General features: G+C 41.8%; 1 protein-coding gene across 2 annotated transcripts in view; it reads left to right on the top strand.

Annotated features, from left to right (window-relative positions):
• The window catches only part of atrn (attractin), a 153,948-nt gene extending 133,474 nt beyond the window's left edge, over window positions 1-20,474 (top strand). For both annotated transcript variants that reach the window (XM_034111168.2, XM_034111169.2), the window contains exons 28-29: window positions 8,540-8,654; window positions 14,787-20,474. In XM_034111168.2, coding sequence (XP_033967059.1) covers window positions 8,540-8,654; window positions 14,787-14,911 — 240 coding nt within the window. In that variant the 3' untranslated portion in view covers window positions 14,912-20,474. The remainder of the gene's footprint in view (window positions 1-8,539; window positions 8,655-14,786) is intronic.
• Window positions 20,475-21,188: the final 714 nt, after the last annotated feature.

The following is a 21,188-nucleotide window of genomic DNA, read 5'->3' as shown; positions in this document are numbered from 1 at the left end:
CCCCTTATTGTCCACTCAGGACAACATACAGTTAAGGTGTGTGTTGACGGAGATAAATGGTGTGTACTGTTTTTGTTTTTCTCCAAAAAGGTAAAGTGAAGCACGTTGCTTGTGAAGTTGAAATCGAGGTGGGACACTGGATACTATAGCCGCTGATGAACACTCAACAGAACTGATTATTTAAATCAAAATGATCCGGCTGTCAATTTCTATTTCAGTCTGACGGCAAGTCTCTTCCTATTGAAAATGTATCTGAAGTGCATATTCCCTCTCCGGTTTGAATATGAGAGGCTGGTGTTGGAAAATAAGAGACCCACGTAAACAAGCGCGAACCTAAGAGCGCCCTGCAGCTGCCGCAGTGGAAATTGGACTTGGCAGAATGTCTAAAGACAGCCCTGAGCTGTGAAATTAAAAGCTGTCAGTCTTCCTCTCCTTTTTTTGTGTTGTACTTATAGAGTATAGATGTTTTCAGGTTATGATGAGCAGAGAATAGATGAAACAATTATTTTGGCCTTGCCAGAAGCGATGGAGCCAGGCTTGGTTTTCTCCGGTCCGCACGTCTGTTTGTGCCTCGGGCAAAATGTTTTCCTCATCCAGTGTGTTTACAATTGGAAAAATGATGGTACCAAGAGATTGGGAAGTGAAATTACCCAAGTGCGATATTGCACCAGCTAATGTTCTATTGGAATAGTTATCAGTAGTTTGTATTCCCATTTATTATCAATCCGTGTATTAATGATCATCATTTTGGAAATGAATGATTCTCGTTATGGAGTCATCACTCATTTATCTCACAAAGCTGGAAGTGATGGGAATGAATCTCCTTGAGGGACAATGCAAGCTTTGACTGGAGTCAACTGGAAATCAAAAGTGCCTTTTGCTCCCTTTCAGTATTGAATTAGGATACTCCCACCTCTCTCGTGAGTTTTTACAGAAGCGTCTCCAAAGTGCTTCCATAGCGGGATACAAGTCTTTCAAACTGTAATTAATATGATTGCACTTAGATTTGAAATGTTGACTTAATTGAAGATATGTCTTGTCTCATTCTAGTGCTTCTTCTCGCTGCTTTTTCTTTCCAGAATGATCTTGACATGAATAACAATTAAGATAAAAGACAATAGGTCTTTGTGCACAATAAAACTCCTTTGTTTGTGCGACGTTATTTGGACAAGATGTTTTAGTATTAACCAACCGATGTACTATTTACATTCTTGAATAGCCTCTCGTTATATAACTATATAGCCAAAGTGCTCCTTTTTAAAGAAGTTGCACATCTGTACACGGCTGCCGTTAAGTAGGTGTGTCTGCGCTTCGATGTACACAATCATTTAGGAATTGCATGCGTCTGGCTTTCCACACTTGCACTATTACCATTCCACATCCACTTTTCGTTGTATAAAAGAAGTTGAACCTAACGTGGTAGTCTTTCTCTCCTTTAAATGCTAATTATAATAATGCTAGGAACGACCTTAAGGCCCTGACACACCAAGACGATTTCGGCCGTTGATAGATCTCTGGCCGTCGATGAGCGTCCTCTCGCCCTACTCAGATTGGTGTGTCCAGCACCGTTGTGTCTTTTCAGCCGACACCCTCCCTGGTGAGGACACTTATTGCCACTCACGCATGCGCAGTACGTGCTACTTGGCCGTCGGCTGAAGTCTTTGCGGTGTGTTCCAGTGCGACTTTTTGGCGAAGACGTGAGGTGAAACAACAGTCGGGTCCGTCCGACGTGTTCTTTGGTGTCAGTTTGGTGTGTCAGGGCCTTTAAACTCATTAAACTGTCATTTAGTTTGCTGTCTTTCTGTCTCTAGCTGTTGCAGAAGAAAGTAACACAAGGTAGATTCAGGAATGAGAATCACTCACCTTTCGGCGAAATTCGCCGTTTTGAATCCAAAATAGGTCATTTGTGTGATTCATGTAGATCTGCAATACAAATATTTTTGGGGTATGGGGGGGGTCTGGGACCCGGAGTAATCTGCGGCCGCGAGCTGTTATGTGCCATCATGACACGCATGGTGTTCTTTTTTTATATATTATAATGCAGCGCGAGCTGTGTGCTCGAGTCTTCCTGCCTGTCGGCTCTGCTGCTCCGATGGTCTAGCTTCAGCAGCCACATTAGCTACGGGTGCATTCGTTAATATTAACTGTGCGGTCCGGAGTCACTGTGGTACAGACTGGACCGCTGGTGAACAGCTGTTAGAACGGGCCGTTCAAGTGTTTAGAGCAGAGCTCCCTGTCGGAGCGCAGAGCGTGATGTGCACTGAAAAGTGTTTCTGTCGCAATATTATCGTTGAGCTGGCTAACTAGCATGTCACTATCTGCTAACGTTAGCTTTAGCCTTCGTTTTCTAATTTTTTTTTTTTCATAGGCGATATAAACGGAGGTGGTATAAGTATATATCTTGTACTTGAGTAAAAGTAGAAGCACTCAGATATTGTACTAGAGTAAAAGTACTCAGATCTTGTACTTCATTAAAAGCAGAAATACTCAGATCTTGTACTTGATTAAAAGTAGAAGTACTCAGATCTTGTACTTGATTAAAAGCAGAAATACTCAGATCTTGTACTTGAGTAAAAGTAGAAGTACTCAGATCTTGTACTTGAGTAAAAGTAGAAGTACTCAGATCTTGTACTTGATTAAAAGCAGAAATACTCAGATCTTGTACTTGAGTAAAAGTAGAAGTACCAGAGTGTAGGAATAGGAATACTATGTTAGTAAAAGTACTGCATTCAAAATGTTCCTCAAGTAAAAGTAGAAAAGTATTCTCATCAAAATATAGTGAAAGTAGCAACAGTAAAAGTAGTCGTTGTGCAGATTGGTCCATTTCAGAATAATATATATGATATGTTTTATAATGATTGATCATGAAAGTGTTCTCAATGCTGGTAAAGGTGCAGCTAGTTTGAAGTACTTTGTAGACTGCAGGGTAGCTGGTGGATTTATTCCAGGTGGAACTAAAGTCTGATTCAACACTTGATTAGATTTCACATCATTCATCCAGATCTGTGAAGTAACTAAAGGTATTAAATACATGTAGTGGAGTAAAAGTAAACCATTTACCTATGAACTGTAGAGGAGAAGAAGAACAAAGTAGCAAAACATTGAAATACTTAAATAAAGTACAAGTATCTCAAAATTGTACCCAAGTATAGTACTTGAGTTTATGAATTTAGTTTATACTTTATACCAGATGCCATAAAGATAGAAAGACTCAGCCTTGCACAGAGGCATGACAATAGATTTTCAAAATGCTCAATGCTCTGCTACACAATTAAAATAAATGCTTTTATATATTTCTCATTTTAAAGCCGATATTCTGTGGGGTCGGGGGGCTCGGGTCCTTGTCACCTTTTCCATACCTGATGAGTTTGCATCCCTGATAATACTTAGTAAGGAGGTCATAATATGTTTGACTCATGGCTGAAGTTAAGTTTCTCCAGCTCTCCCCAGGTTGGCAAAAAAATGCATCTCAAAATGCATCAGATTGATGCTTTAAAATATGGAATATTCAAAATGTTCTTCCGGGGGAGCATGCCCCCGGACGCCCCTAGAGGGATAATATCCTTCTCACCTTTTTCACCCCTGACCCGTTTTCATGCCTGTAGATTAAGGCGGAGGTCGTACAATGAAAGCTGTCATTTTTCTAGTTTTACTCACTGGGTGTGTTTGGCGTGACTCCTTAGAAAAATCACTAGCGTTGATCCCTGGAAAGAAAGAATCCACCTGTGTTTAAAGCTTGGTGCCAAACCGATCCTAACGCAGGTCTTCCAGATTGTAACTCAGCGTCACTTAATGTGATGGTTGGAAACGTGTGTGTCATTGTTAACACATTTCATTCATTCAAGCAGTTCATGTGAGACAAAGAAGTTGCTGCAAAGCACACATGATGAGACATAAGTGCTGTGCGAAGCATTTATGAATGTCACAATCAAATTACTCCCGACACCTTCATGCTGTTTATTTCTACGAGCAGATGCACCCCAAGGTGCGACGAATTGCACCTCCTAATTAAAAGCACTTTTTAAATATGTTCCTTCATTTTCCAGGAGATTGTTGCTTCTCGTTTGCGATGTCGACATTCTGTTTTCATGTTGCCTTTGCTTTGCTCGGTGTGTAATGGCTGGTTGTTAAAAAAGCTGCCAATCTTTTCAGCTATGGACCTTTGTTCATGCCAAAGACTTATTGTGAGGGAATAATTGTGTCTTTACTCCTAGATATTTAACCTTATTGCCTGTTGACGTTAATAACCAACCAATATTCTGTTATCTCCTTTAAGGAATGTGCTCCAGCACTTAAGTGTCAGTTTTATGGCCTGATAGGGGGGTTTACGACCATGATAATGCTGGCTTCTAAACACCACTGACAAGTGATTGAGTATTTCTAGTTGGGGGATATCTCCTCTAGCTCCACAGATGTTTACGCCTCCCTCAATATGCTGATTAACTCTCTGTAAACTAGTTAAAAGGTCTATCGAGTGATAGGCTGATCAGAGTTGACATGGCAACCCACCCGTGCAGTCAGAAACTTTTGCTGCTGTGACTTGTGATGTGAATTCTCCGGCCGTTTGACTTGTAATACACTACCAGTGTTTGACATCAAAGCTCCAACTCTCCTCGTGTCTCTCTGAGTCCTGACTCTCCATTGCTGCAGAAGTTTCCCTTACACTTATTATTATATTTTGAATATACAATTAAATGTCATTTAAATTCATGTTAGAATTAAAGTCGATGATTGAATTATAGAAGTTGCACCTCCGAAAAACGAGGAAGGCTCAAGAAAGCCATTTTTGAAGCACAAATGAAGCTGAGTAAAGAAAGTGGAAGTACATTTATTTTATGAAACATATGTAACAGAAGGAGCTCTGTTTTTCTTTGATAAGGTTTCCAAAGTGCTTTACAGATTGTAAAGCACTTTGGGACAACATTGTCTTCATTTTGAGGTGTTTAAATAAAGAAAGAGCGAGCTGAAGATGGAGAGGTTGTAAAACAAAGCAGTGACCCCTTTTCTTTGTCTGTTGACATTATTCACGATCGTTCCTCAAAGTCATCATGGCATTGTTGTAATGATTTATTGTCAGTAATACAGCGTGTCAGAGTTGAGGATCTGCACATAGCGCTGGTATCCAAACATGTCTGAGTATTGTTATTGTCTGCGTGTTGTGGATGATGCTGCTGGTTAGACTGCAGTGTTTCCAGCAGGCGATTTGTCTGCTGCTCAACTCTTCCCCCTGTCAGTTACCGGGGGGGGGGGGGGGGGGGGGGGGGGGGGGCTGTAACGCTGCATGCGTGTGAGTGCAGGTTCAACGCAGATGAACATTGCAGCAAGCTCAGAGGCATGCACACAACAACACAACCTCCTAATAACCTTTTATGTCCAAACATACTCGGACATGGTAATTATTCAGCTGCATAGAAAAATATCCACACATTCAGACAATACACACACATCCTGTAAGCGCCCTTCAGACAGAGAAAATGTGTTCTTTTGTCATCTTTTACAATAATTGGCTTCTGGGATTTCATAAAAACACTTAATTATTGACAGAATTGTAACTTTAACAGCTTTTATTTGACAATTACAAAGAAAAAAGTGGAGCCGCAGCTTTCCAAGTGTAATTATACCTAATACATGTTCCTATCAGACACACAATTCTGTTCACTGTATTTAGTTCAACAAAGTCCAAGCAGTTTCAGCAATGATGAGGTTAGCTTATGACTCAGATATCTCTTTAAATCCTCACATGCTGTATGTAAAGCCCGCGTCACACTGTCCCGAAATTGACACCCGATGGACACACGATAAACGAAATGTTCAAATTCGGCTGTGATCGTAGCAACAGCGGGCCATTCGTGAGGGCATCTTAAGCCATCGTATGACCGCCGGTAGAGTTTCTCAAGCTCCGGCAGTCTGAAGATATCAGTACAGTATCAAAGTACTTTAACATAATTGTTTGTGTTACTTTCGTTGCAGTTGTATGTCTTAAATGTAATGTAAATGTTGCCTTCGTGTGTGGTTCGGGGCCATCTTCGTGCGAAATTCACAATTCAATATTCGTGTGTCCATCGGGTGTACATTTCGGGACAGTGTGACAGGGGCTTAAAGCTTTATGATGGATATACGTACACACGTTTAGCCGTTGATGAAATGAGAAAATGAAGGCAAACGGATGATTACTTGTGTTTCTTTCCTAATAATAATAATAATTCCTTACATTTATTATAGCGCTTTTTCAATGACTCAAAGCGCTTTTACATATCCTCCTTTCCTAGGTTTGACATCTTCTCTCTCTTTACTTTCCAATTACATGCAGCAGAATAGGTATAAAATAAATAAACAGTTTTTAAGACTCATCTGACATAAGAGAAATAGCTTAAAAAAGTTAAATAAATTGCTTAATTAAAGTCGTTTTTGTGTAAATCAATTGCAATGTTCTTAAAGGCCAGTACAAAGTCCTCCAGGTTGCATTTAGAGATACTTTCCCTTTCATAGGCCTTTTCATGAATGTCTCTTTAAACATGTTTACTTTCGGTGTACAAAGACGTTAGTGTTCTGAGAACCATAATTCCAGCCTTTGAAAGCACAGCTAGACATTTCTATAAGACAGGGAGTGCTATAGAAATGTGAAAATGTCCAAACCCCATTAAGATTGCACTGGTGGCTTTTACAGGAAAAATGATTCTAGGGCTTATTCATACGTAAGGCAGACATTACCTGCACATTTACCGAGTGAAGAGCATGTCTGAAAGGGTTTATTATTTACAGTGCAAATAACAGAGGATAAAGTGTCAGATCGTCCCTGAACACATCACAGTTACACACTATAAAACACACGTCTGCAGAGGCATTCACAAATACCGAATTCCCCCTGTTCTACAAAATCACACTGAACACACACACACACACACACACACACACACACACACACACACACACACACACACACACACACCCATCCGGACTTTGTGCCACTTCCCCAGCTACCTGTGTCAGCCTGCGCATCCTGCTGGTATGAAAGGTACGCCTCAGAGAGACGGAGCAGAGAATAATTGAGTAAAATGGGTCAATGCCTGAATATCATTACTGCCCCGCTTCCCATGTGTACGATTACACTGTGTGTGTGTGTGCGTGTGCGTGTGCGTGTGCGTGTGCGTGTGCGTGTGCGTGTGCGTGTGCGTGTGTGTGTGTGTGTGTGTGATCACCTATTAATGAAGGGTGAAGAGAAGGAGAACAGCAGTGTGTGTGAAAAGGTGAAAGATGTGTGTCTATACAGTTGCGTCAGAGTGTGAATAGCTGTGTGTTGCGGTGTGAGTAATGTGTGTGTGTGTGTGTGTGTGTGTGTGTGTGTGTGTGTGTGTGTGTGTGTCACACTCCTGCGGCATTGCCTCGTGTGGCTTTAAGCTCGACTCTCCAGAGAATAAAGTCCGGCAAAGGAAGGGATTGCACTTGTTGTGTTTGTCTGAAATCGGGCCATGGCCCAGTTTCCTGTCCGGCTCAGATTTCAAAACAGATAGATATATCGATGGATGGATGGATAGATATATCGATGGATGGACAAATGAGCAGATAGACATGAAGACCAAAATGGTGGAATGAGCTCCCCATTGACATCAGGACAGCAGATAGCTTACACACCTTCCGGCGCAGACTGAAAACTCATCTCTTTCGACTCCACCTCGAGCGATAGAACTATTAACAGAGCACTTATATACTAATAAAGGACTGGCTTACCTAAAGCCAGTTGAGTAGCACTTGAAATGTTTGTGCTCTATGAAGCCTGATGTACTTATATGATTCTGTTTTCTTCAAGTTTGTATTTTGTAAGTCGCTTTGGATAAAAGCGTCAGCTAAATGCAATGTAATGTAATGAAGGGTAGACCTGTAAATAAATAGATATATAAATCTTTAGATAGACAAATATGTAGGTAGATAGATAGAGAGACAAGCCAACATCAGACAGATCTATAGCTAGTTAGATGGACAAACAGACAGACAGACAGATAGATCTGCAGATAATATATGATATAGATAGATGCCGAGCTATCTGTATGCAGTTGAGGTGTCGGTGCCCTTCATATCCATATCCTGTATCGCGGTATCTCCATGAATGTTGTAGCAGGCGAGCAGCAGCAGTGTTTACAGGGAAACTCATCCCCACATACGGATGAGTTGCTGGTAAACAGGAGGCCTTGGTATCAGAGCGCCAGGAGTCGGGCAGCCTGCAGCGACGGCACCGCCGACACAAATCTGCGCTCCCAAGGCAGCCACTTGATATCCAGCCACGGCCCACGCTGCTCACAGGCGCCATTGTCATGAATTTCTGCACAGTAGGGGGATTTCGGGAGGGGAGAATCCAATGTATGGCTGCAGATCAGTCTCCGTTTCTCCCGTTGTGTTTTTCTGGTTGCTCTGCATGTTGCTGACACAAACAAGAACAGTACCAGCAAAGCCTCGGCTATCCGTGCCTCTGCAAATGGTGTGTGTTCACCAGGGTTAGGGAGGCTTGTGATGTGTAATTTCGTTCTTCTTTATCTTTCCGCAGTCCGTCCCAAAGCCCATCGCCCTCGAGCCTTGCTTTGGAAACAAAGCTGCTGTGCTCTCCATCTTTGTGCGGTTACCCAGAGGCACCGGCGGCATCCCTCCTCCAGGACAGTCTGGTAATACTTGGCTTATGTTTCTTTCCTTCACGTCATCCATCTTTGTTTGACTGTTGTTCTGTCATCCACCTTCCTTCCTCCATCTGATGAAGCACTTTTACCCGGTTTTTATTCTGCTTTATTTATTTAATGTTATCCTTCCTACAGAAGTGTTCAACGTGTCCAAAGCTTCGTGATAAAACTGAAAACACATATTCACATGATTTCTGTCCATATTAGAGATTTCAGGTCCTTTCCGTAAAGTCTTCACTAAAACACCCGAACAACAGCAATGCTCAATATTTTTCTTCCTCCTGAACAGCAAAATTATGTGTTGCAGACATCACCTGGTGAGAAGTTGTTGACAGATTAATCTGTTTATGCTGTCTGACAAACGTCTAGAAATATAATTCAATGTGATTATACTCGTGGCTTTTAAGCGACACCTCTTAGCCAGGTAAACAATCATTTCTTGCTGCAGTCCATCAATCAAATCACTTTTTCACACCTGAAAAAAGAGACATAAACAATATCAACCTGTGTTGTGTCATCACATATTGTGGCTTAACAATGAGGGATCTCAGAGAGAGTTGAAGGTGACAGGAACTTGTCTCTGTTTCTTGTTCTTGTTATTGCAGGGGGCGTATTCATTGTTTCGGAGAAGCTTCATTTTCTTTTCATCGCAGTTACCTTGTGAGAGCAGAATTGTAAGATTTATATTATCTGGAGAGTAGGGGAAAAAAGTGTGTACTGCAAAACTAATAGGGATGTAACGATATATCGAATATCGCGGTAAATAAATGTCGCAATACCGTCGTGAGACTGACAAAATCTACTGCGATTTAAAAAAAAAAAAAAAAACATTTTTCATTTTTTTTAAACTTTATTTAACCAGATGGTCCCATTGAGATCATGGATCCCTTTTTCAAGGGAGACCTGTCCAACATGGCAGCAAGTAGGTTACAACATGAACATAAAACAACAGAACACAAAAGGACATGGTATTTACAGGGCTACATGTACATACCTACTGTAGAGACATTGACAAGTACCAACAGTATATTTATATCTAGCCCTGTCAATAAGCCTCACCTTCTTGGCAACAACTATTATTTTTGAAGTGGTGGAGAGACAATGCACAGTTTGACCCACTGCTGTCACCCATGGCCAAAGCATATCTCTCCGTCCCAGCAACATCAGTACCAAGCAAGAGAGTTCTTTCCACAGCAGGGGACATTGTAAACGCCCAAACATCCCAGCTTCTACCTGGAAATGCGGACATGCTCATATTCCTAAAAGATAACCTTATATAGCACTTATATACTAATAAAGGGCTGGCTTACCTAAAGCCAGTTGAGTAGCACTTGAAATATTTTTGCTCTATGAAGCCTGATGTACTTATATGATTCTGTTTTCTTCAAGTTTGTATTTTGTTGGTCGAACGCACTTATTGTAAGTCGCTTTGGATAAAAGCGTCAGCTAAATGCAATGTAATGTAATAACCTTGGTGATGCTGAGTGAGTGAGTTAGAGTTGAGTTACTTGAAAAACTAAAGTGAAACTTTATTTATTCTATTGCAGGGTCTGATTATTATATTGTTGACACTTTAAAATACTACTATCCTACTAAAACGCTGTACAAATCAGATGTATTATTTAATAAAGACATTTTGTTTCCCTTTATTTTTCAATATCGCGATAAATATCGTACCGTGGACTTTTTATCGCTATATTATCGTACCGTGAGTTTTTTGTATCGTTACATCCCTAAGAACTAACTTAAGGGGCAAGCCAGTAACAAAAACATGGTTTTCAGATAAAGACAACTGAGCTCATGCTCGTCTGTAAGCCATGCGAAGTGAGCCACTTGCCAACAGATCTACATTTATGATATTTGCAGTCGGACAGGGCAATGTGAAGGAAATCATCAATCACATTTTGACATATTGACATATTGTGAAGTTGATGTTTTCACAAAATATTAACACAAAGAGAATTTTGATAAATCATCATCAGTAATATGGATATAAACTAAGCAGCTAAAGGAGATAATGTAACAGTCTATTATATTCAGAAAAGTACATCACTTTACTGTAATTCAACCGTTTAAACCAGGAAAAAACAACACTTAAGACTTAACAAAATCTAAGACAATATATATTGCCCTTTCCTTAATTTGGACTCCTTCATTTACTTCCGTAACCAAGTAACATCACTATGTAACACAAGCATTTTATTTGCTAGCGCTCCAACACATTGTACGTGATAGGCTAACGGGCGGGACATCTCTAAGCAGTTGACCAATCACAACAGAGCCGACCAGCTAACCAATCAGAGCAGACTGGGCTCTGGTTTCAGACAGAGGGTGAAAAGAGGTGCTGCAGCACAGGCAGAATGAGGGGAATAAAGAGCTTTTTGAACAATAAATCATGGAGACATGTGAAACCTGAAACAGGGCCCCTTTAACGAATGAGCCATTTCATCAATACATTTTATTTCCAATAAACGAATGAGCAAATCTCTGTGGGTCTCTGTGTCAAAATCCAGTCCTAAGACATGTGTTATATTATATATTTTGAGCTCACGTTGCACATATTCTTAAAGAAAGTGAACTAATTGACACACAGTAAACCTGGGCCCAGGGAGTACAGGAGTACTGCAGTCTGTACTTAATGGGAGCTTGAAGGCTGCGTGCTCCATCCACTCGGGAGTGGTGGAGGTCAGAGGGCCCCATCGCCCATTTCTGCCCCAGGGCCAACCGATTAATTCAGCCATGCAGAAAGCAGGCACATGGTCTTGCATATAATATCTGAGAATAAGTATTCGTCTCTCCACTGTATATTCAATTCAGACACGGCGTTCATGTCGCAGAATGTATCTCTGCATTGCTGTCCGACACACATATTCCTCATTAAAAGCAAACAACATTTGTTATTTCCAGTGGAACAAAATGTCATTTTTATTTCGCAGACTGTGAAACCCTTTTACATAAACAATAAGCGTTAAAAATAACTCGGTAAAACAAGGAAATGTTGGGGATTATGGAATATGTTTGGAGACAGTGACACAATCTGTTGACCATGGTCTTATATGTTTAAAGTAACAATGCCATGGTTGCACGATTACTGTGACATGGATGTATTGACTTTAAAGACTCCTTCACATCTCTCCTCGTCGCTCTGGTCCTTCAGTGCTTTGTGATAAAATGACGTCCGCAGCCTGTTTGTTGTCGTCCCCTCTTTCCTCCCATCATCATCCCTTTGTCTGCTGCATCTTGTCTTCTGTCTCTATGCTTCGAAGCACTCTTTCCCTCTCTTCTTGATTTTGTTTCTCCTCTTCTCCTTGTCTGTGAAGTCTGGTTGTAAAGTGCATTCACGTGTCTTTTCTTGCATTTCCCTGTGCTCTCCCCCTTATTTCTCTTCCTCCTCCTGTCTGATAACACTGAGTATTGAGCCCCTTTCATCCTTTGCCGTGTCACTTCCTCTCTTTACATTCCCATCCGTCCTTCATCTGTTTCACATATCTGACAGTCTGATAGGACCCATGATTAAGCACTTCACTTGCCTTTTCTTACAACTTATTTTTTCTTCAAGGACCCAAAACAAGAACTCAAATTGATTCCTTTTGTAATTGTCCCCCCTTCTGTGTTTTATAGCCTCTTTGCCTCCCACAGTTGCAGTCCCCCGACCATCGGCGTGCCCCGGGCTCTTATTAATTACCACCTTTTGTCTCTCCGCGGAGCTTTCCCTCCGGCATCTTTTTGTCGAGATCATGTTAGTCGTGTTCCTACAGTACCACCTCCTCATGCTCGCGGGGGTCTCCTGTTATAATGCTTTTTACTTGTTTCCCTTCTGGCCGTGTCTCTCTTGAATCCTCGTCTGTCACAACCTCACAGCACATCTGTTTACAGTTGAGCACTTCCAAAATGGCCGCCTTCCTGACTCTCCAAACAGCCCAGAGGAGGTCAGCGCTGTAGATTATCTCTGATTGGCATCGGAGCGTCATTTAAGTGCTTTGAACCGTCTTACTTTCAGATGTAAACTAAATAATAGTTGCAGCCTGTTTCACTGAAGACTCTGACGTGTGATTTCAGAGGAAAAGTGCCACTCCTCCCTGGGGAATTTATATATTTCGCTGTAGGCCATGTGTTGTTGATCGGGGGGAAATGCATCCATTATTGAAGATAAATAGAGTTTATTGGAATTTCATGGCTCAGAGAATATTAATACATGCTAATGAAATGTGCTGTAAGTAACTGATTGCCTCCACTGCCAGTATATGATCTCACCAGCTTTGTATGTGGTAATGAGAGGTGTGTGTGTGTGTGTGTGTGTGTGTGTGTGTGTGTGTGTGTGTGTGTGTGTGTGTGTGTGTGTGTGTGTGTGTGTGTGTGTGTGTGTGTGTGTGTGTGTGTGTGTGTGTGTGTGTGTGTGTGTGTGTGTGTGTGTGTGTGTGTGTGTGTGTGTGTGTGTGTGTGTGTGTGTGTGTGTGTGTGTGTGTGTGTGTGTGTGTGTGTGTGTGTGTGTGTGTGTGTGTGTGTGTGTGTGTGTGTGTGTGTGTGTGTGTGTGTGTGTGTGTGTGTCCCAATTTTCCACTACACACTGATTCGAAAAAGTATATCAGTGTGTGTATTGGAAAAGTGACAGAGTATTCATGCTACAATTTAACTTTTGTATTTCTCTACTGTTGCCTTGCATAAAGAAAGTAGGGGAAGTGGTATTACTGTAGACGAGGCAAGTACTGTATATTTATTAAGTATCTTTTAAACAACAAAAAAAAAAGCAATTTGAAGTTCATAAGAAGGAAAATAAAGCACAATTTTAAAAATAATTAAAAAGTCAAGAATTAAATAAATACAGTTTCAGTGCCATTATTGCAGACTTAAAGGTGGGGTAGGTAAGTTTCAGAAACCGGCTCAAGATACACTTTTTGTTATATTCCATGGAATGCTCTTAACATCTCGTGCACGCACAAATGTATCTCGTGCCGTCATTGGGCATGCATTGCAGCAGTACTTCAATGACTCGCCAGCAACAGGCGGCCACTTTCACCAGTCTGCTGACGTCATGTGCGCGTTCATTTGTGTTGGAGGAGGTGCTCTGTAAGGAAGTATGAAGGAAGGGGCGGATTCTTTTCGGCTGCGTACTTTCAAATTTTAGTGCACTCGAGCCGGTTTCTGAAACTTACCTACCCCACCTTTAAGTTAACCTATATTGAAAAAATAAATCTGAATTTAATTTGTACTTGTTCTACCAATATTGATATTTTTTAGTAATTCATCATTACTAACAGCAGTTAAAATGGTTGTGTTTATTAGATAATGAGTCATATTATTGCATCCCTTGCCGCTTGTTTACCTGGCAAACCCCTGTACCAAACAGAACATGCATAATGGGAAAGACAATGGCCCAGTGTGTACCAGGGAAGTTTGACAGAAAGGTCAAAGAGGAACTTCATTTTCATGGCACCCTTAGATAACATTTTACCAGCAATATATTCACTAGAGTGTGACTCTTCCAATATTAATCCTACATTTGAGTCACTTGAGATTTCACCGAACTCCCCAACAGGATTGACTCGGTTTCACCCACATTAATTAAACAGCTTGTTATCGACGAGCCATTCATTCGAACTCGCACAAAGTTTGAAACAGTGACCGCCCCTCAGCTCGGTTTGATCAGAGTTAAACATGTGTTGCATGATCTTTAGCTCATTGTTGGCAAAATACTGAATGTACTCTTCTAATATCAGAGTAGCAGCTGATAAAGGCCCGACGTGGCTGTGTACGTAACGGGATGTATGCTTAGCTGGAAGAGCGTCAGGACTGTTTTAGGCATGTGAGAACTATGTGATTAACATGAGGATTCAGCCTCTATGGAGATAGGCTGTCATGTTTATTTCTGACGCCTTAGCTAATCTGAACTAAACATTGAATACTGCTTTGAACCGGTATTCTGCATGTTGTGACTGTAACACTCTTGTATATCAGCATGTCAAGGACACTATTCAGGGAACTATTTGTCCCACGCAGCTCTGTGTGTGATGACTACTTCCATTCTTGCAAGGATAATAAATGCATGTATCCTGATATTGAAGCTGGAGCCGGTGACGAGTGATGTTTTCCTAACACTCGTGTTGTGATGTTTCTGTGCAGGTCTGGCGGTGGCGAGTGCGCTGGTGGACGTCTCTCAGCAGATGTGTGTGGGCTTCAAGGAGAAGTCTGGAGGTCTGAGGAACCGCAAGCAGCAGCCCACCGCCCAGCCCTCCACCTGCATCTGACCCCGCTGTCACTCCTCTACCCCCCACCACCCACAGCTCTCCCATTAGCCCCCGCTTCGGCTCCCTCTTTAGAGACTCAGAGGTGCATGCTGGGACGCAGGACATTTTGGTGAGGGGCCGAGTGGTTTGGCGGACTGGAGCCTCAGCGGGCTTCCCCTCCCTCTCCTCCTACAGGAACTATGGGTCCCTGTGGACTAAAAGACAGAAACTGGAGCAGGAGGGAGGGAGGGAGGGACAGAGCGGGTGCTGACTTTACCCCGCCCCTCAAAATGAAAAGATTTCACATTTGTCGACACCGCCTCGTCGTCGGACTCGAGGCGGCCGCGGCTTGCTGCTAGAAGAGATCCTCGTCTCGTAGTTTCTGAAAAACCCAGAGACTTTGCATCCCTCTTTATTTTTGTTTTCCTTAACTTATTATTTGTTGTTTTGTATTGTTTGATTTTTAATTCAGGAACAAACTGGACCCTTCTAGCTGCGCATGCACACACACACACACACACACACACACACACACACACACACACAAACACACACACTATAGAAAACAACTTAACAGGCCCTTGTACCCATTTGTAGCCCATTGTCGCCTGCTGTCATGTTGCAGCTCAGCATGGCCGTCCAGCCGAAGCCCATCTAAAGAGTCTGTGACATTTCTAATGAGCCTCTGTGTCTTCTGCCTGCTCTCTTCTCGGTGGCCTGTCTCGGGCTCCGTCTCTCTCCCAGTCTGTGGCCATCTGGCTGCAACCAACCAACCACCTTCCCAGCGCTCCGGCAGCGAGGCCGGGTACAGAACAAGACCACAGCTACATCTCTTCCACGCTGGCTGGCTGCATCGTAAGCCAGCACCGATTGAAACCGTTCCAGCTAATTACTCGACCGGTTGCAGTGAAAGCCAATGGCCCTGCACACACAGGTGCACGCGCAGGGCTCTAACACACCCAACCAAATAGTTGGTGGTGAGAAATCCCCCCTCCCGGTGGGTAGCCATTGTCCCTTTGGCAGTGCAGCGGCTGGAGCTCATGTGAAACAGGCTTCCCATAGATCCTCTGGCTCCGATGGACTGCAGTGATTAGGCTGATCTGCGTGAAGGGAGCCTGGCGACGGTTCAGCATCCTCTGTGATCGTTGCCTAATAAATCCATAGCATCTAATTGCTGCTTCCTTGAATCCAGATACAGTACATGTCCCCCCCCCCCGCTCCCCTATGCCAGGAATCCTGCTGCTCTTCCCCTGCCGTTCGATAGCGATTGTCCCCTGGCGCTGAGCTATCTACAGCTGCCCAATTAGCCCCCGACTCACTGGGGTCTGTGTTCATATTGGAGCTTTGAATGCCAACATGTACACTCTGAACGTTAAGCACACACACATACTAGCAGAGCTATATATGGGCACCTTTGTTCAATGCTACCTTCAAATTGGCCACATCTCAAGGAAGACATTTGTGATTTTAAAAAACAAGACGGGAAATAATAGCATTCAATGATTTTTCTAACAATTGCATCTTGAAAGTGTCGCCCGGTCCTTTGGATGTATTCCTCTTATGTGAAGCAGGCCCCGTTTTTACAATTGTCTTTCCTTTTTATTTCTGCTCTTTCAACAGTCTTTATCTGAAACCACTGGTCCATTTTTAGAGAAGCATTACTTCTTTTGTTAACTTGGGAAAATCATAAAGAAAAACATAAAGAAAAACAAGACAAGAGAGACACAAAAAGAACAAGAAACTCAAGTTTAAAATAGAGCTTTTTTGAAATGTCACGAGTATGTTCTGTTTGGTAAGGGCATCGGGGTGTCAGATCTGCCTTTATTGCCTTTCTACCATTTCTCCTTCAGCGCTGAATATGAGAGCAGACTTTAATTGGTTTGTTATGGTAATCTTCGCAAAATATAAATTACAATATATACTATAACACCTGCAGGTCTTTGACTGAAGGCAGAGGCATTTACTGATTTAGAGAATGTGTTTCCTGCTGCCTCACAAAGTTATTAACTTCCCGCCCTCAGAGAAGTACAGTAATAGAACAATTTTAATAACTTGCATTCGCCCTAAATAATAGCGTTGTATTTAGATCCCGGCCCTCACAGGTGTTCAGCATACTAGAACTCCTCCGCGCCTGCTTAAAGGGCACACTTTTAGCACTGGGAAAAGGTCAGAGCAGGAAACATGAACAAAGTTGACATTCTGTAATTATAGAGAGCTGGGTGTGCTCACAGCTCCTCTCAGAGACCCCGGCGAGGGCTTAGGAGCCCACTCTGTTCATACTGCAGGCAGAGCACTTCACTTCTACTCTTCATTATCAATCAGGGCGTTTTCCGCTCGTATCTCCACTGGAGAATCCTCGCCTGGCCCTGATGCTTGGTTCACGCTTAACAGTTGCTTCTGCAGAGACTCAATGTAGGGAAAGAACAATCAACCATCCGCTGTGTGTCCATGTGGTCACAAGACAAAAGCTTCATTAATTAAGAATATTAGTTCAGTCAGGAGTCTTCTTCTCTCTTCTACCTCTCAATTTGCAGCTTTTAGACAACCAATGTGTTTGGCAGGTAACCAACTATAGTTTGGAGGTGCTATTTAATTCTAAAAATCTTCTTGGGAGGGACAATTTTAGCATGTTCAAAGATCTGTGGCTCAAAGAAGGCGACAGAATACTTCAGCCTGGGCAGACTGGTGCCACATTCATCGACATAATCCCAATTTGATTCAGTTATTCTTATTTCTTCCTTATTTGTAATGTTACCTTGCTCGGCAAATTAGCTGGGCTTTATTTAGGGGGGATGCCCAGATTTAGAAAACAATAATGTGGGGCTCCAAGCAGCTTTAAAACGAGCAATAATTAATTTGGAGTAGAAATCTGACTGAGCAGAGCCAAGGGAACATAACCCACGGACCTGACGTGTACATGTTTCACTCTTACTTTAACAGGAGCGGATATCAGACGACATCTCATATTTGTTTTCTGTAGGAATATATATTTAATACGCTCATGTTCTCTTTCCATTTAAAAAATCCCATTAGTGCATTCACCGGTAACTGCGACACTGCTGTCCTCTCCTGTTGCAAGTTGTATTTAGTTTCACACACTGACATTTCATTTTGCAAAGAACCTCTTCTGTTTTACAGCGGATTCAAATGTGCTGCAATAATAATTTCACAAAGAAAGAAGATTGTGTTTCTTTTCCCCTCCTTTTTTTGTTCTTACCTTGAATGAATGTATACTGTATGGAAATATGTGTGCAACGAAGGTAAGCTCGCTTTGTCAGCCCCAGGAGCCCAGAGGTCAAAGGTCAGAACTCATTAGAGCTGGTTTGCCTTGTTAAAGATGTCAGAAAGAAAGATGGCGGTCACACTCCAGGATGTCTTTCTGCTTGATGGTTCAGACAAACAGATTCTGGGTCTGATGGTGTCGACACATTCCTCTTTGTTTGTCCCTTTAATTCCAGATTATTTCCCAGAATGATGAAAAACAAACTATATTGTCTGTAAATACTATTTGACCCAAGTGTTCTGTCGGCAGCCCCACACTGAGTTCTTTGACATGTCTGCCGAGCCTCACAGCATTCAAAGTGAGTAAGAATATTAAAGAAGTTGCCGTTGCATCAGTAATGTAAGACCTCTGACCCCTGGTCCTCCCACACATGCGCTGTCGTTTATGTTGGGCTGATTGCACGTCAGATATGGGGGCATCTGCTTGATTGACAGCTCCCTCGTTGTGAGTTTTGCTGCACCTGCTCCGGCGGGACTGAATGAGAACATCTACCTTGATAATGATGAATATTCTGTCCTATTTTCTCCCTCAAATCCAGACTTTTGCAAAGCCCTCTCAGCCTGCCTTTTCGTCCTGGTGACGAGACAGAAATCAAGTTGTGTGGCCCTTTATATTTGTGTTGCTTTTCACTACATCTTTGTCGTTAGTTTGGTTTATTTGACTGTTCACTGCTCATGCAATGCATTGTATGTATCCTTTAGGTCTCATTTCCTTTCTCGTAAAGCTTTAGTTTCTCGCCATTTCGCAACATCGCAAGTGTCTTTCCCTAGTTTAGAGGCTGCATGAGAGTAATAGCCCAGCCCTATCTTCAACACATGATCAATGGCTTTTAATTTGCAATGTTGGGGTCTGGAAAACTGCGTGGGCAGGATGACTTTGAATGATCGCGGTTCAGCTCTGTTCAGGTCATCAGAGAAACGGCATAACTGAAAATCCCTGTGTGGGTGTGTCCGGTGTTTGGATGCCACGTTTTTATCTAAACATGCATTACTTTTCCTCAACTGCAGCTGCAATGTCGAGGCCTTTCCTTCTGATACTCCATAGAAGTGATTTAAAAGCTAAGAGCACAATACAAACCTTTTTTTCAGGCTCAATTAGGTTACATTTTCTTACTTTCTCCGTTTGGTTTAACGCTCCAAAGCCCTGTTGGTAAAAATGAACTTGATGTTGCATTCCAGAGGATTCCTGGGTCCTAAAGTTCACATTTTCCAGATGATTGCTTATTGCCCCCATTAGAGCTGCCCAACTGTGAAGCTCTGCTCAAAATATCTAAGAGCGAGTGAAAGAAGCCCGCCTGCCATCGAGCCAAGGTCCCCACAACTATTCAAATGAGTTTTGAGTTGTTCCCCGCTTTCCAAGCCTCAAGCTTTATCGGGTGACTTTACAGTGGCCTTATTCCAGCTTATTAATCAGTGTATGAACTGATAGATGTACAGAAAATACATATTTATAAAGTGTGATTACTTACTGGAAATCTTCCTAATATTTACAATACAAGTAGAGTTTGTTTCCCCAAACACTGGCAGCATTTATATGTATTTGAAATGCTTTAATGCACAGGTTAAAACATTGGAATAAGGTCACTGTAAAATGTGGCATTGCCCTCTCTTTCTTTCTGTCTCTTTGTATAGCGGCATTATATATACTGAGGAAGTAGTTTGTTAATATGTATAATTTAGCTGTTTTTTTGTAAATAATGAGAAAGTATTGTGAATGAAATTTGTTGAATGGTTTTGGAAAAATCATTTATGGCAAACCTATAGGCTTTTATAAATGTGACTGCAGTACATAGCATATTCGGTATGTAAGACATGCAGCAGTGTAAAGATGAACAAGCATTAGGAGCTGATTAAACTACATGTCAAACTTGAGGATAATAGCATACTGAACTTGTAATTACTGATGTACATAAAAGAATGACAGAACATTTTTGTCTTATTAAATGTGAAAATCCACCCATGGCTGTTTTTCTTGATAACTACGTTGTACCCAATTGTAAACATTTCTTGTTGTGCTTCTTTGGATTTCCCTGCATCGCAAGAGGAGTGGGTTCCTCAAAATATGCAAATGTTTTTGGTTTGATGTCTTTAAAGTAATTACAGTAGCATCTGAAAGCTTTTCTTTGATGGTGGCACGACAAAAACCAGCCTGTTAGCAGATCCTGGAGGCTGCTATGCAATGATGTGTAACATTGGACGGAGTTCAGGGAGTCTTAAAAATCCACTGCATAAATCCACTGAGGAGCATCATTATCCTCGTAACATTTCATAGCAATCTGTTTCAATAAAACGTTATTATTTGGTTTGAGTTTGGCAGCAGATTAAAATGTAATGGGGTGTCCAAAATGTTAAGTGAACAGAAAATATCAGATTTGTTATGTGATCTGGTTAATGCATAAATACATTAACACCAAACACATCAATCCTCTGGGGACCCTGAATATCTACCACATTTGTATAATTGTTGTACTTATAAGTTTGACTATTTAAGGTCTGAGGAATGGCAGTGTAGGTTTTTAATTAAATTAAAAATAATGTGAAATGTTTGGTTTACAAAAAAAAACGGTAAAACTACACATTCTTGTCCTCTCGGGAACAAGAAGAAAACTTGACTTCATCCGCACATTCAGTGCAGCTGTGGACAGTTTAACAGAAGACCGACAATCTAAAACTGGGCTGGTTCTAGTTTCAAATAACCTTCTGTCATAGTTAGGATAGATAGTCAGGGCCACCACAATAACATGACTTCAATCATCTGACGGTCATAAACGTAAAGATATCCACAGCATGTTGGATTTCAGTAATACTCTCCATTTGATATGTGGTATGAGTTCACATCTGGACCCATCTCCATATATCGGGAGGTTACTAAAAGCAATATGGGTTCAACGTCTAAGGACCGTAAGTTTGAGAGACATTCAACTCTGTTCAGTCAAATAAAATGGTTGCGATACTAGTGGACATTGTCTAGAAATCATATATCTGCTCAATGGGAGTCATGATGTCTCACTTTGGA

Source organism: Pseudochaenichthys georgianus, chromosome 22 (assembly GCF_902827115.2).
Source record: "Pseudochaenichthys georgianus chromosome 22, fPseGeo1.2, whole genome shotgun sequence".
Classification (NCBI taxonomy): domain Eukaryota; kingdom Metazoa; phylum Chordata; class Actinopteri; order Perciformes; family Channichthyidae; genus Pseudochaenichthys; species Pseudochaenichthys georgianus.
This window is presented reverse-complemented; position numbering and strand designations above follow the sequence as displayed.